Genomic DNA, 15,183 nt, shown 5'->3' with positions numbered 1-15,183 from the left:
GCCCTGGAGATAGGAAGCCCATAGGTAGCAGAAGAGGGAGGGCAGCCCCTGCAGTGTAGGCTTTGCTACCGCTCTCTGCTGCCCTGCTTTCTCTGTCCCCTAGAGGACCTTGTTTTGGCTGGGACTTGAGGAAGCAGGTGGCTGCCTTCTCTCATGGCACGTATTCATTTCCAAGTCTTGTGCAGTATCTGGTGCTGTGCTTGCTGTGGAATGCTCAGTTTTCTTGGTTCAGTTTGAAATGCTGATAAAACAAACAAGAGACTTAGACTTTCTGACAACTACCTTATGAACTGCAGTGCGGTCATTCTAGCCAGTGCTGAAGTTGGGCCAGCTTTCAGGAAGTGAAGAGCCTGACATTAAACTCCTAAATCAACTAAATTATTGCTGGGGAAGAAATGGTGAATTGGTAAGCAGTCCGTGATTTTGGTAGCCACTCAAAAATCTGACTTTTAGAACTGGGTTTGCAATAGCTTTGCAAAAAGAATGGAATATCTATATAACTTCAAATGCTAGATGAATGTTGTTAGGTGAGACCTAGTCATAAAGTAGTTTACAAACGTACATCACCATGACAGCAATATATGAACACTTACTGCTAGGGTAGTTTTGCATCATGCAAAAGGAGAGTTTACTTTGAATTGTATTGTTTTCCCACCTTCTTTAGCAGAACTGCTTTTGCTGTATAGTCATGGGAACTTACCTTTGTAACATTAGCTATTCACCCTGGTAATTGCTCCATCCTCTAATTTAATGAAAACCCATTAAACCGAAACAATAATTAAAATGAGACATCATCTCTGTAGGAGGTTTGCATTTTAAAATCACCAAGCATTTCACTGCAGATGGATCTTATTCTTGAGAAACAGTGTTTGAAGCAACATGTAAAAAGTGATTTATAATGAATAATCATAATTTAGAAAGCTGTGCTGTTGAACATAATTTCCTACTGTTTATTACTGACTCTGAGTGGAGCTTGTAAGGCAGAAGCAAGCAGAGCATTTAGAATGACTTTTCGTGCTGGTGGGAACACCTAGAAGCAAAGAGGTACTGGTGAGAGAACATCCTGCCTACTTCGAGCCTCTCTGGTAGCATAGTTTTGAAGAGCAGGGAGGGGATTTTTGACCCCTCCCCGGGTTACTGGCAGGGGTCCCTGGGGAGCAGCATGGTGCCTGCTCAGCACCCGCACACAAGCGTGCGTTTGTTTTTCTCCCCTGCCTTGGAAGCAGTGCGGGCGAGCAGCAGGCATGCTGCCGGCTCTGCGCGCAGGTGACAGCCAAGCACGCTGCTGCGCGGCCAGGGGCTCTGCGGCACCGCGGGGCTGTCTCGGGCCCTAGCGCTGATAGCCGAATCGAGCTTCCAAGGTGCTCTGAGGGATTCGTGCCTCTCTGCCTGTTCCCGTGACAGGAGTATATTGCCAAGTCTTGCCTTCTGTTGGCATGTGAGGAGAAATGGTGTGAATCTTCCTCCTGCAGCTTCAAAAAAAAAAAAAAAAAAAAAAAAGCTGTTGTCTAGTGAGAACTGCATTTTGCCCTTGCTAGGCAGGGAAGGACAACTACCTGAAGGGTCTTTCTGCTTGGCAGTGAAATGACTTCTTCCTGAGGAGGATCCCCATGGCTGCTGTTAGCATCCTTCAGTAGACTTCTGGATCAGTTTGTGGCCTGTCTGGGCCGAGGAGAGGTTTTAGAGGAGCAGGAAGCAATGGGCATCAGGGGCTCTGTCACCAGTAGTGTGTGGGGGTGGTTTGTTTGTTTTGTTTTTGTTTTTGACCATTTGTTAGAAAGAAGAATTGCGTGGACCGATGTGCAGAAAGGAGTCTGTGCACTGGATCCTGCTTGGACATGGAAGCTTTGATGAAGCTCCTGCCTTCATTGAGAAAGGTTTTGTTACCCTGTCTTGTGTTTCCATCCTGGGCAACTTCTGGAAATGGCCTACGCTTGTTTTGGATCCCATTTCTACTCTGTTCCATTTTTGGAAAGCTGGTGTCTTAAAAATTGAGCACTTTTTTTTTTTTTATTCCTTTATGGGGAGATTTAAGTCTTACTGGATCTTGCCAATAGCAAGGTAAAATCCAATATGTTGCAATATTCAGTTCTCTAATGGCTGTCACTGAGATCTGGATTCTCTGTTGTAGGGTTAATTTCTACTTGCTTGGCTGGTGTGACTGTGCAAAGGCTATTCTGAAAGTGTATTTAAACACCTAGCTTTGAAATGATTGAAGTTAGCAATAAAGCACTGTGTTTTGCGTTCCCTACCAAAGTAAGGAAGTAAAAGGAAAAAGTATTCAAGCAGGCTAGTTAATGCTGAAACATATCTATTGTTTCAGAAAATATGATCTGGTTTAGAACTGAATTTCAGCATTTTCCTCTAAAGGAAACCTTTAGTAAAGAATAATGATTTCTCGTCTGGATTGGGATTCAGCTTGCAAGAACAGATGTATATTTTTCATTGCTTAAAACTCCAGCCCAAATGGTCACATAATTCCCTTCCCCTTCATACCATGGATTATTGACAGTGACATCCAAGTAAGCTTGGCAAGAACTTTGCCTACTTTCTTTGCATCATTTTTTTTTTCTTTCTCTGACTGCTTTTGTCAGCTTCTTTGGGGTGTTTGTTTTCTTGCCCAGTTTCCAGTGGAGCTGGAGCCAGCATCTCCCTCTCTCCTACTTGGGCCCTCTAACTCAATCGAAGCTACAAGTGACAGAAGTCTGAGGATTTAATTCTTAGTTCCCTGAGCTGGTGATATGTAGAACAGTGGAAACCCACAGAAAGATGCGAACTGAGGGCAAAAATCAGCTTGCAAGAGCTGATCTCAATCCTGAGTAGTGAAATAACGGGAACTGGAGTAACCCATGTCTGATTCAGGCAGGTGGCTGAGCGTGGGAGCTTGCTGCCATGCAGTAGGGGGCTGGCAGCTGCCTCCGCTGATCCCAGCCACAGTCCCGGTGCCGGATCCTGTCCTGGCTCCTTCTGGCCTGGGTAGGGCTAGGCTGGGGCTGAGCCAGCTTGTGGGGCACCGGGCAGCCGGGGAGGCACGGCTGTGTCCCTGGGGATGGCACCCGCAGGGACGTGCTGGGCATAGCTGGGTTGGCTCTCCTGGCACACTGTGCACGCTTTGTGTTTGGTGCTTCTTCCTTGGACCTGTGGTTTACATGGCAGGGAGGAGGTATGAAATCAAACAGTGGATACGCGCTCTCTTTGTCATAGGGGTGTCTTCTGCTTCTCTGTTTTGCTGAAGGTAGAAAGTTTACTTGATGCTCTGGATGATTTCTATCTGTCGAACTTTAAAATAACTGTGCAAGCTTGGTTTTTTTTTTTGCTTGTTTTCTTTAAGAAACATTCTACTATGTTTAAAAAAACCCTCCAGACAGTCAGTATTTCAGATTAAGAAAATATAATCACATAGAAGGGCATATGAAAGTCGTATCTACTTTTATTTATTTATATTATTTATTGCTGAGATTGTATTATCATTCAAGCATGAAGCGGTGTTTCATCGAAGATTACTGTATAAACCTATATTGTTCTATATTATGTAGGAAATACGGCATTTCATTACAAGCAGACAGTTATTTTTATAGACAGTATAAAATGTATTTTCCCCCTCAGGCACCTGCAGTGAGGAGGTGTATCCTTTCTCAGGGTGGTAGTGTTGTTGTTTTTTTTTTTTTCAAAGCATGAAAATCAACTTGCAAATAGAAAGCTCTTACTCCAAGTGGATCATAACTTCCAGTTCATGAGTATGGTACTTCCTGCAGAAATCAAGCAGAACACAGCCAAGTGACATACCAGGAGGTGGTGCAGCACTGCCGGAGAGGTGCCAGGGGGCTCTCATGGGGCAGGGGACTGGGGCCGATGTGGAGCCACCTGGGCCCTGTCTTCGATGAAGCTTCATGCAGCTCCAGACTGCGAAGAGTGCGCTTGGCACCCCAGCAGCCGCCCGTCACCTCCATAAAGCCCCATGGAAGCAGACTTCTACATCCTCGCAAACCTCCGTGGGCCCCTCTGCTCACAAATCCAAGTGCCAGCTATTGCGTTGCATCTGCCACATCACTGCAGAATTGCTGGGGAACCCCCCTAGTTGCAGTTACTGAGGTTTCCTTATGTTGAAGTCATCTCTGCTGGGGTTTCTACCCCTGCGAGTGTGGTTTTTTGGCTGTCCAGCGAGGGGATGTTCCTGTGCACTGGGACCTCCTTAGCCTGGCAATGAGTAGAGCTACTCCAAATGAGTAGCACTGGATTTAGAAACATGTTAATTTTAAAAAGCCCAGTTAAATAACCACCTTCTTATGGATTATATTAGAATAGTGTTGCAAATCAGGACCTAAGTAATGTTTGCTGTTTAGTGGTTTGAACCCAAGATTCTGGAACTTGACGATTGCAGATCTATGGCATATACTGATTTTAACCAACAGAGAGCTAATGGAAGGTGTATTTATGCTGTGTTAGGACTGTGAACTGGTCTAGAATATAACATGGTATTTCAAAGTATGTTTCTAATTGGAGTAGTCAGTGCTTTGGTTATTCAGTGGTGATTCTGACTAAGGAGCCCTAGGTTTTTTGTAGAAGGTTGGGTGGATAGATGAGGGGATGTGGCTTTATAACTTGGTCCCTCTGTGATGAGAAAATGCTGGATTTTTTCCAAGGGTTGACTGAATTTTTTACATGTATGTTTCGCTGACAGCACTGCCTATGTTTTCATGTGAAAATTTTTTTGAGAACTTCAAATAAGCAATATTTTATTTCTTATGATTGTAACACTTAAAATAAAAAAAGGAAAAAAAACACAAGATTTTGTAAGATATAAAGGTTCTTAACATTCAAAACAAGAATAACTCTCCTCAGCTCTCACTATTTGGAAATTCTATCTCCGAGTCTCAGTTGCATCTTGGTACTTGGTTGTCTGTCTGTGTAGATAGCCGACTGTCTGTGTGATTTAAATTGGAGTCATTTACAGCCAAAAGTGAGTTAAGTTAGTGGGGTAGAGAGTACGCTTACCTGTTCAGTGTAATAGGGGAGAACTTCCTGATTTATGAGACACAGTTCTGTGTATCCTGTCAGCTGTTCCAAAGAGGACTAGGCAGTATTTATGACCACTAATAAGATCTGCTAGGTAACGTAGGTGAGGATAACGATACAGTTAATGAAATCTTGTAGGTGAATGCAAAATCTACTCTTCTGTGCTGGATACTTTCTTCTTCTGTTCCCCTTTATGTTGGCTGTGGAAACTATTTCTGTTCTCTGAAGCTTTGTCCTCTTATGATACAAGTGGCATTGGAGAGACGAATAGCTTGATGCTGTAAAGTGGACCTTATATTTATTTATCAGGTGAATTTGAGCCTCTGGCAAAGATTTTCTGGTGATTTTTGATGTCTAATTTGCAGTACTTTTCAGAGGTGAGCTTCTGAAAGCACAAGTGTGTTATGCATTCTGAGTGTGTAGGCTCATTTGAAGGGCTGTAAGCTGTGCGGAAGAAATGGAGACACCCAATTACAAAACATGCTTGAATACTTTTTCCTTGGAGTTTGGTTTCAGTCCATGGCATTCCCCCAGTAGTCTGTATTTCTGAGTTTCGGGCAGTTTTCAAGCCAGTCTCTTCTCTTTCAGTCTGCAAAGCCTCACTTAATGATACTTTTTTTTTTTTTTTCCTCCCCTGCAGTGGAATTCTGAATTGTAAATCTCATCACTCCTTTGTGTGTTATGGCATTCATGCTGGGCCAGATTCTCAGGATTCAGCAGAGTTATATGGTTTTCTGCCAGCTGAGAATGTGTGTTGGCATTTCTGGCTTCAAAGTAAACCTTTCTGAAGGAAGCGCACTGGGCTTCTAATTGATTGTGACATCCAGAAACTGCGAGTGACACAGGTCTCGCAAACGTGTGACAAAGGCCTAGCATGCAAAACAAGGCAAGGGGTGGGAAGGTTGAAATGCTGTGATTTCTCCTTTTTGTCATTAATCATCAGTGGTGGCGATGGTACATTGCAAATAAAAGGATGAAATAAAAATGAATGTGTTGGGAGACAGTGCATTTGAATCTTAGAAGATCAAATATGAGAAGGCATGCTGCCGCTTGGACATCAGCAGGGTTAGTGAGGCTGAAATATTTCTGGATCTGCCCGGTCAGACTGTAGTTTAATAAATATTGCATGAGCTGTCACGCTTTGCTTGTTTAAACTGAGAAATCCCTGAAACGGTAGCAGATTGCAAGCGTGTCTTGTATTTATTTCTTGGGCAGAAGCTCAGCCATATAGCATTATTAGCAATAATACATCTCTGCCTTACACAGTGCAAGGACAAGTTTCCTCTGATGTGCGATGGAAAGATGGTAACGGACTTGGTGGTAAAAACTGAAACTGGAGCTTAGTGAATTGTGTTGGGAGAGGCAGTGCCTGAGATTTCTCAGAGTTTAGGAGCCCATTTATTTGACTGCAGCACACCTTCTTTACAACAACTTGATCTGCTCACAGCAGACACAAATGGTTCAGCATCCCATTAAAAATTGTCAGAAAATCAGTAGCTGACCAGTTGTGAACTTGTCAAAGTGACAAGCGGGAATGCTGACGGAGGCGACATTGGGGTTTTTGCACTAAACAACTGCAATGGTGTTGTGTGGTAGGTGACTCTCAAAAATGAAAAATGTCGATGGCAAAATGAAAAATGTAATCTGAATCTTTCTGACTTAGCACTTCTACTGGACTGTTGTTGCCACTCTCCTCCCCTTTTATTTATCTATTTTTTTTGAATAAAATTCTTAGATATAGAAAGAGAAATCCATGCAGCGCCCCATGTGAGTGAGAAGTTAATTCAGCTCTTTCGGAATAAAAGTGAGTTCACGTTTCTGGCCACCCTGCAACAGAAGGCATCGACTTCTGGAGTTATACTGTCCATCCGTGAGTTAGAGCACAGGTAAGAGGAAATTATTTCTCTCTAGTAGTTGCAGTCTAAACGGTACTGAATGCTCAGTACTCCGTTGTGACTGTTGAAATAGTAGGTTTATAATCTGACATGTAAGTTAAAGCCTCTTGATGTAATTTGCGACTTGCTAGTTTTTCTTATTTATTTTTTTTAACAGGAGGAATGCATTATTTATGTATTCTGGTCTGTAAAATAAATTAAGAAATAAGATCAAAACCACATTGCATAGACAACATGCATTTTGGAAATTGCAAACCTCGTAATGCAATTTCTGTTATTTATCATGTGCACTCTGGAGTTTGCTTTTTCATAGAAGTTAAACTTGCATTCTCATGTTTTTCTGTGTTTTTAAAAATGTTTTAAAATAATGTTTGCTTTTTTTGAAATTCAGCTCTTATGCTATATTTCAAACCTGTGCTTCCATGTGGCGATGTGTATGTTTGCTTCCTGGCATGAATACAATATATTCTTATTTTGTGTGTGTGTTTTTTTTTTTTTTTTTTTATTGCCAGTGTTGGAGAAAAAGAAGAGGTCATTTTCATTAGCTGTTATAGTGGCAGACATCAGTTTGTTTAAAAACAACAACAAAAAAAAAAACACACCAAAATTATACCTTCTATTATAGGTCATAATGATTTCTCCGATGTTTTGATGTTTCAAACTGTGTGTTGTGTCAAATAGTCTCCTGCTATCTTGAACTTCTAACTTTGGAAAAATCAGTTTGCCATATTAACGGATTTTTTTTTCCATTTTTCATTTAAGAAAGAGTACGCTGAGGATAGCCATTGATACAGTGTCACATTTGGGGACACATACATGTACTTGTCAATCCAAGGTCATTCTAGACAGGCAATATTATACAATGCAAGGCACATAGTTTTTAAATACGGCCTCTACTGAGTTTAGCTGCTTAACTTGTCTCTCTTGGCAGTCAGAGACAGCGGCTGGTAGAGAGATGCACTGTGCAGGAGTAATCTTGATTGAATAAAATGCACTGCTGATGTCCTTGGCCCTGAGGTTATCTCTAGTATTTCGTATTAATAGACATCCATTTAAAACTATGTATAGTTGAAGGATTGGATGCTAGTCTCACTTAAATCTTTGTACTTGTATGCAGGAGCCAAAGTAGTTTTAAGTCTGTGTAGTTCTGTGTAATCGCCAGAACAGACATGGCCAGCTTTGCTCATGACTTCTCCTACATTCTGAAAGTCAGATGGATTACTGCAATTATCCGTCTTTTCCAGGCTTACTGTGTATCACTTAAAACAGACTCATTGTTTCTTTCCCCAGTGTCTTAAGTTGCTACTTGAACCTTGATAAGGATAGTGCTTCCAGACGCGTAGGTCTGAAATGACAGAAATTAATAAAGTGGAAGAAAATGGGGAAAAAAGCTTTTTAAGGCTGGAAAAGAAGAGTAGAGAACAAAGATTGGGGGCACCGCTGAAAAGTACCCTGGTTACATTATAATCAGTGTAATGGCAGAACATTCAGCTTGTTGTTGTTTTTATATTTTTGGGTGCACCAGCTGCTCAGGTCACTCTAGACTTCAGCCTCACATGTGAACTCAAATGTGCCCAGGCTACTGACGCACTGGTAAACATTCAAAAAAATTGTTGCTCTATTTAAATTACTGTTGCTCAATCAAAATTACCGATTTTGATAATTATTTTGATAATCTGTTCATGTTCTTTTTTAAGCTTTTTTCATCCTTCTATGTCTGTGAAAATAGACAGTACAAAGAGATTAGTTAAAAAAAAAAAAAAAAAAACAAAAAAGATTGTTACATTTCAGTGTGATTAGGACCTGTGAGAACAAGTGTAAGGGTATCTTATTACTTAACCAGTATAGTTTTTGACCATGGAAAATCCAGTAACTTTCCTCTGATGTACAAAATAGGAAATATTTTAGTTATGGCATAGGGACTTTCAACTTATTAGTATACCCCAAATTGCACAATTAAAAGTTTGAGAGTACAGGACATGCAGGAGGTCAACAAGACCTGAATAAAAGCAGCAGCTGTGTTAGTTGTTGGTACAGGAGTTCATACCTTATGCAAGACCTTTTTTTTTTTTTTTTTGCACACAGGTTTAGTAGTTGGCATAGATATTTCATGGACTAAAACCTATTTTATATATAAAATCTAAGTTACATGTGCCAGCATAATTAGTTCAGAAGGCTGTTTTGCATGATGTTCAGAGTGGAGATAATCACCATAAGGTACAAGAGAAAACTTTTTGCCTTTCTGTAGTGCATATTAGCAGGAGTTTGTTCTTCATAAATAGCATGGAACTTTGAAACCAAGATATCTACGGTGTTTTAGAAATACGTAGGTAAATGGATCTTAAATCTTTACAAATAACAAACAGAAATTGAATTTAAAAGGTATTAAAATAAGATGAAAACACCTTTCCTCGAAGTCAGTCATTCAGATAAGCTGTTTTGTTATACTAAGTGGGTATCTCTCAACATTTAGAGATTAGTTGTTAATTTATATGATCCTTTGATGGACAGGATTTATATTGCATAGAAGATGATAAATGCGTCTTTGTTAATATTTTATCTTGTTGAATCAGCTTGATGATAAAGATTTTGTTTTCATGATCCAAATGTATTAATATACAGCTTGGGAAATGGAAAGCTTAATTAACACAGATTAAGTCTAATTGAACAGTCTGTTAGTATGTGCAGACTGTACTAGTTACCTGGAATACAAAGGGAAAATCTGCAGATTATGTTTTTTTTTTCTAAATTTCAGAGGACAAAATGTAATACAAGATGTAGAAACATGTTACTTGGGGATGCAGAAACTATTATCTTTGTTGGATAACTATGCTAGCTTTTTCTTTCTTGAAGATCTCGGTGAGATGTTTTGATCACAGCTTTTGATTCCTTCAACCACCAAGAAGCTTGGAAAAGACCATTGAGATACTTGAAAATCCATCCATAAAGAGTCCTTATTTGAACAGTGATTTAGTATAGTTTCACCCAAAGTTGTATGTTTGCTCCTTACATGCTTTGGTCTTGCATGGTCCAAAGCCCCATAACATAAATTAAATGGGAGTCAGCATTGCCTCTGAGCTGTTTACTCCCTGGACTGGAGGCACAGTCATAGCTCCATCCTACTGCTGTCCAAGATGGGTATCTGGAGAGATCTGTCAAGGATGCTCAGTTACCCAGGCTAGTGTCCTTCTGGCCGTCACCAAAGGAGCTGACTATGATTTCCTGACCTCTCGGGGGCACAATTTAAAAAGAATTGGCTGCTGTAATATTTTTTTCTTGCTGCTGTGAAAATTTTGGCCACAAATACTAGTAATAAAATAATTAAAAAAAAAAAAAAAAGCTATAAACTTTTCATTTAATACCAGAAGACTGAGTGGGCAAATAAAGCATTTGTTTACTTACAAGACACCAAGAATGTACAAAATGAAGAGTTTTGGTGCTTGGAAAGAATGGGTAAGGCACCCAATGAAAACAGTGAGCATGGGTCTGTGTTACTGGCCATCCCACTGACTAGCTTATAACATTTTCAAATGATTTACTGCCAAAGTTTTCAATAATAATATTTTAATGGGTTTTGTTCTGTGTTGAAGAAACTACTATTCATGTCATAGGCCTTTTTGGCCTTAAGGTATCAGGAAGGTTTGAGTCCAGAACACTTTTTTTTTTTTTTTTTTTTTTTTACTGTTGTACAGATCTGAACCTTCTCAAATCACATGGGTAGAACAAATACACATCCCCTGTGGTTCTGGTACTTGCCTGAAAGGAAGCAAGAGGAAACAGTCTTGACTGAACGTTACCCATGAGGTGGCAGCTGGCAGCCAAGCTGTTATCTGGTTGTGATGTGGGAGGTAATAACTCTGAATCAGATTTTCTAACCTTTCATCAGGCAAAATTCCCTTTTGACTTTTTGAAAGTAACCTGTCAGGTATTTGCTTGCTCTGTAACAAGCTGCCCTCCAAAGAAAGATGTTCTTCATAACCGTTGGTTTTATTTTTTTGGAAAGCAGAGAAGTTGGACATTGTTATGCAGAGTGAGTGAAAATAAACTAGTAAGCAAGTAAGGAGCCATTGCCCAGGAGTTACTCATGAGAAATAAAATAAAACTCTTATTGACCTTCTCCTCAAGGTCTTGTTATACACATTTTTCAAAGTCTCTGAGTCTTGAGTGGAACTTAGTTTCTTTACCCCCTTGCCTTCCCACAGAACCTATTGTTGCTTTTGTCAGTCAACTAAAGAAGCTGGAAGAAAAAACAAACAACTTTGTTGTACTATTTTGTGTGTGTGTGTCCTGGGTCTCTCTTCTCTCTTTGCTTTATGTTTATCAGTACTAACTTTCTGTCCACGTCTGGTGGTGTTATTTCTGTAGGGTTTTCAGAATTGAGAGTTCCCCCCACCTCATGACAGAACTAGAGAGTGAGTTATGAAATGGATGTTTCTATGATTGTCTGACAGGGAGCACTAAAAACTTTTTTTTTTGTTTTTATTCTTTTAATTCTTTTTTATTCTTTTAATTTTTTAACATGAACCTATGCCTAGGAACTGACCTTCAGAAACTTTGTCATGGCAGATATTTGGAAAGTTGCAAGCTAATTGTACTGCTATAGTGAAATGGATTTGTTGAGTGGAGAATTTGGCCCTTCAGTATGTACCAGCCAGATGTATTGGTATAAATATTCTGAGGGATGCTGATAAATGTGTTAGGCTGGGAGTGAAATATTTTTATTTCTAGCAAGTCAGTTTTGGGTGGGGAGGGGAGACAGGGATGAGACTTCCTAATAAATTAATATTTCCCCCCAGTTACACTGCGAACAGCTTCTCAGACTGTAGAGGAGTAGATAGAAAGCTCTACATTCAAAAATAACAAATGGAAGGCTCCTGGGCCTTCCATGATGTTAGATTTAAAACATAAATGGGAAACAATCTAGTTAAACACTGAAACCTAATTAATGGAAAGAAACCTGTGCAAGTGACTTCTGACCCCAGTTGTAAGCCTGAAAGACTGGATGTACTCCATGCTACATTTTAGATGAATCTCTGCAAGATGTGTATTAACATAGTGGATTCTGAGATGCCCAGTATTCAAAACAAAGGGAAGGAAAAACTCTGAAAATGCTTCCATTTCACTTTATCTTTTAGGGTTAAGGTCACATCTTCATCAATATTGATTCGTAGAATAGCTAAATTGGCAATCTGATTAGAGAATGCAAAGATCCAGCTTTATTTCTGTCCCTCTGAACTAGGTAATGTGAAATATGAGAGGCACCTACACACTTTCCCTCGTGCCTCCCAGAGAGACACAAGCAGATGAGTTTGTTTTCTTCCAGATATTTTTTTTCTCCCAAAAGCATTTTAGAGATGCAAGCGGAAAGAGAATTGTGCCCTCCTGCTCCTGTCCTCTGGGTTCAAGTATGCAAAAGAGAGAAGTGAAGCAGAAAAGTTATATTCTATACATGTTCCACTGATTTAAGTGTTGTGAAGGAGTTACTGCTTGAGGAGCTACCTTCCGTCTTGTGGCTCCCTGCTGAGAGCAGGTGTTTTATGTACCATAGGATGGCAATTGTTGTCTCTCAGAAGCATTAACATGCTGCTGATAACCAGCTGTTGAAGCACATTGTTTGGACCTTGTTAGCAATTGAGGCAGAATGGCTGATAGTTGGAAACTCTTCAAAACTGTATTTGGACAGGGCAGCAATGTTGTGGTTAGCCAGGAGCAGGATGTGTGGGTCCCCTTGGAGTCTTCTCCAACATGCCGAATTATTTTGTTTGCTTGTTTTATGATCCTCTGATAGAGGCAAGGCACTGAAATGTTTCTAATTTAGGCTGAAGGCAACTTTCTGCAAACTGCATCCTCTGAATTTTGGCTGCTTGCTGAGAATGTAACTTTCCTAGTTAACAGGAGGCTTAGATGTTCACAGGACATTGTTCATAGAGGGTCACTTTCTTGGTTGGACGCTAGGCAGGCACTGCGCTGTGGACAGGAGAGGGTCACAGTGCCTGCCTGAAGGACTCCCAGATGTGGCAAGCTGCCAGTGCCTTGGTGGCACTGGGGAGAGACGAGGGGAGGTGGGAAGCTGGTGGGGCAGCAGAGGCTGGGGGTGCCCTGAGCAGAGCTGGGAGCAGGCATATTGCTGGGCCTTAAGGGAGTGGAGTGGGAAAGGTTTTTGCTGGGAATCTAGCAGAAACATATGGCGCTTGCCATAACACAAGAAATCACTGGAAAGCTGCTGAATTTCAGAGCAAGATCAGAGGGAAGAACCTTCCTTGTAAGCACATAGCAATTAGGACAGGATAATTTGTTTTCAAATATTTTAGTTTGACTCTCAGGTGGCAGATTTCATTAATTTAAAAGGCTATGCTATTCTCTTTTGTTTCATTAAAATCTGGTATTTAAGGATTGTGGGTCTGGGGATCCCCTGAGCTGAGTTCTTGCCGCAGCGGTGGGAGCTGGGGAGGGACTGAGCAGGGTTGCGCTCTGCTTTGCTTACAGCTCTGCTGGGGGCTTTCTGGTCACGCTGGCACCTCCAGGCTTCTGCATACCCACAGTGACCCTTCAGCTAATGCTGCCTTGGAGTCCTGTGGTTAGCCTCAGAAAAATTGGCAGTTCCTATTTAGAAAGTCCTTAGATACAAATACTTCGTGGACTGCAGATGGTCCACTGGAGCACTGGGGAAAATAACCCTCACTCCAGGCATTTTAGGTGATGAGCCCTTCAAGGACCACTTGATTAACCCACAGAGTGCAACTGTGGATTGCATTCCTTGCTACAGACACAGTGATTGTGAGAGTGCTAAGTGACCTGGTTCTGGAGCAGTGATATGTGAAGAAGTAATTCTTCGTTGTTGTTCTTGTCGGGTTTCTTTGCTATCAGATTAGCTCCTCGGGTTGACCTGCCTTAGTGCAACCGAGTGGCTAAATCTGGTGCAAAGTGTAAGGTAGGAATAAGCATGCGAGAGAGCGAGGCCATCCCTTGCGGGGTGGTTACACTAGGCTGCAACCTTTACTGCAAGATCAACGCCTGCTTTTTGTGAGGGGACGAAATCAAAATTTCTTCCGTTATTTGGCTGCATGGTCACTTCTTGCAGGAACTTAATTTAGCAAAGATGTCTTGAATATTGTTTTTGTTTATATGTGCATGAGGACTTTATTTATTTATTTATTTTGGTTGTAGCAGCCTAAGGAGTTAGGATTTTACCATACTTCAAATAATGGGCTCTCTTCAGCCCTACTGACTGTGCTAGTTCTGAAGCCTGCTGAGATGCTGTACTATTATCAGGTGCAGTGTGTTACTGCCTACTAGTTTTGCTATGAAACGGGGGAGGGACCATGTCTTTCAGACAGTAGGCAGGTAGGACCCACAGCGAAGACACATGTTTAGGCACGAGAAATGGAAACAAAAATGCATAAGCGCAGTCCTTACAACACATGCCACAAAAATGAGTAGCTGCTTTGTACCTCGAGCTGCATTTTAGCTGGCAAGCAGATGTTGGGGTCACTTTTTTCTTTATCTGATCAAAGAAGAAAGTAAAATTGTATTTGTCTGACTCATGCTTAGTTGCGGGTACACAAATACATATGTTGAACATTGTAAGTGTTCTAATACCTTGCAGCTTGCGTGCCCAGCTGCCATGTAGATTTGTAGAACAAAAGACAAAATGTTTATTACAGCACATGTCGCTTGTGGGTGGTTATTGGTAAGTGTTTCAAGGTAGGCTGATGTAATGCGATTCCCATTGTCCTCGGAGTAATCAGAATGGAAAAAGAAAGATGTTTAATGGACTGGGTTTTGTTCCTTGTATTTGAAATAAAATGATACAAATGTTTGAAAGAATTGTGTTTAGGTAGACAACAGCACAGTGAAGTTGAACTTCAGTGTTTTTAGTTTTTGGAGATTTGAAAGAAATTAACATTTTAACTTTTGGCTTGTATTGGATTTGCTGGTATAGGAGTAATACTTTGGAGTTGTAGGTGATCAGAGTCTTTGTGAAACATGTGGGATTTTGCATTTTCTTTTGTAGAAAGTTAATCTGTTTTTTCAGCAAGATACCTTCACTGTTACAGATGATCCATTTTCTATTCAGCATACCTTTTGTGCTACCTGATGGCAGTCTGATTTTGCTCAGAGGCTTTGATATCAGTACATAATCTCTGCCATTGCACTAAGTCTTTAATGCCACATAAGTGAAGATTTGCTATGCATGGTTTTGCTATGCAGCCTCTCAGTCTGTCCAAATTTAAAACCAGCTGCAGAAGGTAGCTGTGTGGTTTGTGAGTAT

At 40.8% G+C, this 15,183-nt stretch overlaps 1 protein-coding gene across 6 annotated transcripts in view; it reads left to right on the top strand.

The window, feature by feature from the left end:
- Positions 1 to 15,183, top strand: part of NELL1 (neural EGFL like 1) — a 292,307-nt gene that overhangs the window by 18,518 nt on the left and 258,606 nt on the right. For all 6 annotated transcript variants that reach the window (XM_080594043.1, XM_080594042.1, XM_080594044.1 and 3 more), the window contains exon 3: positions 6,752 to 6,902. In XM_080594043.1, coding sequence (XP_080450169.1) covers positions 6,752 to 6,902 — 151 coding nt within the window. The remainder of the gene's footprint in view (positions 1 to 6,751; positions 6,903 to 15,183) is intronic.

The sequence above is a fragment of the Anser brachyrhynchus genome, assembly GCF_964034855.1.
Source record: "Anser brachyrhynchus genome assembly, chromosome: 5".
NCBI classification, from domain to species: Eukaryota; Metazoa; Chordata; class Aves; order Anseriformes; family Anatidae; genus Anser; species Anser brachyrhynchus.
Note: the sequence above shows the minus strand (reverse complement) of the source record. Positions and strands in the feature narration are given on the sequence as shown.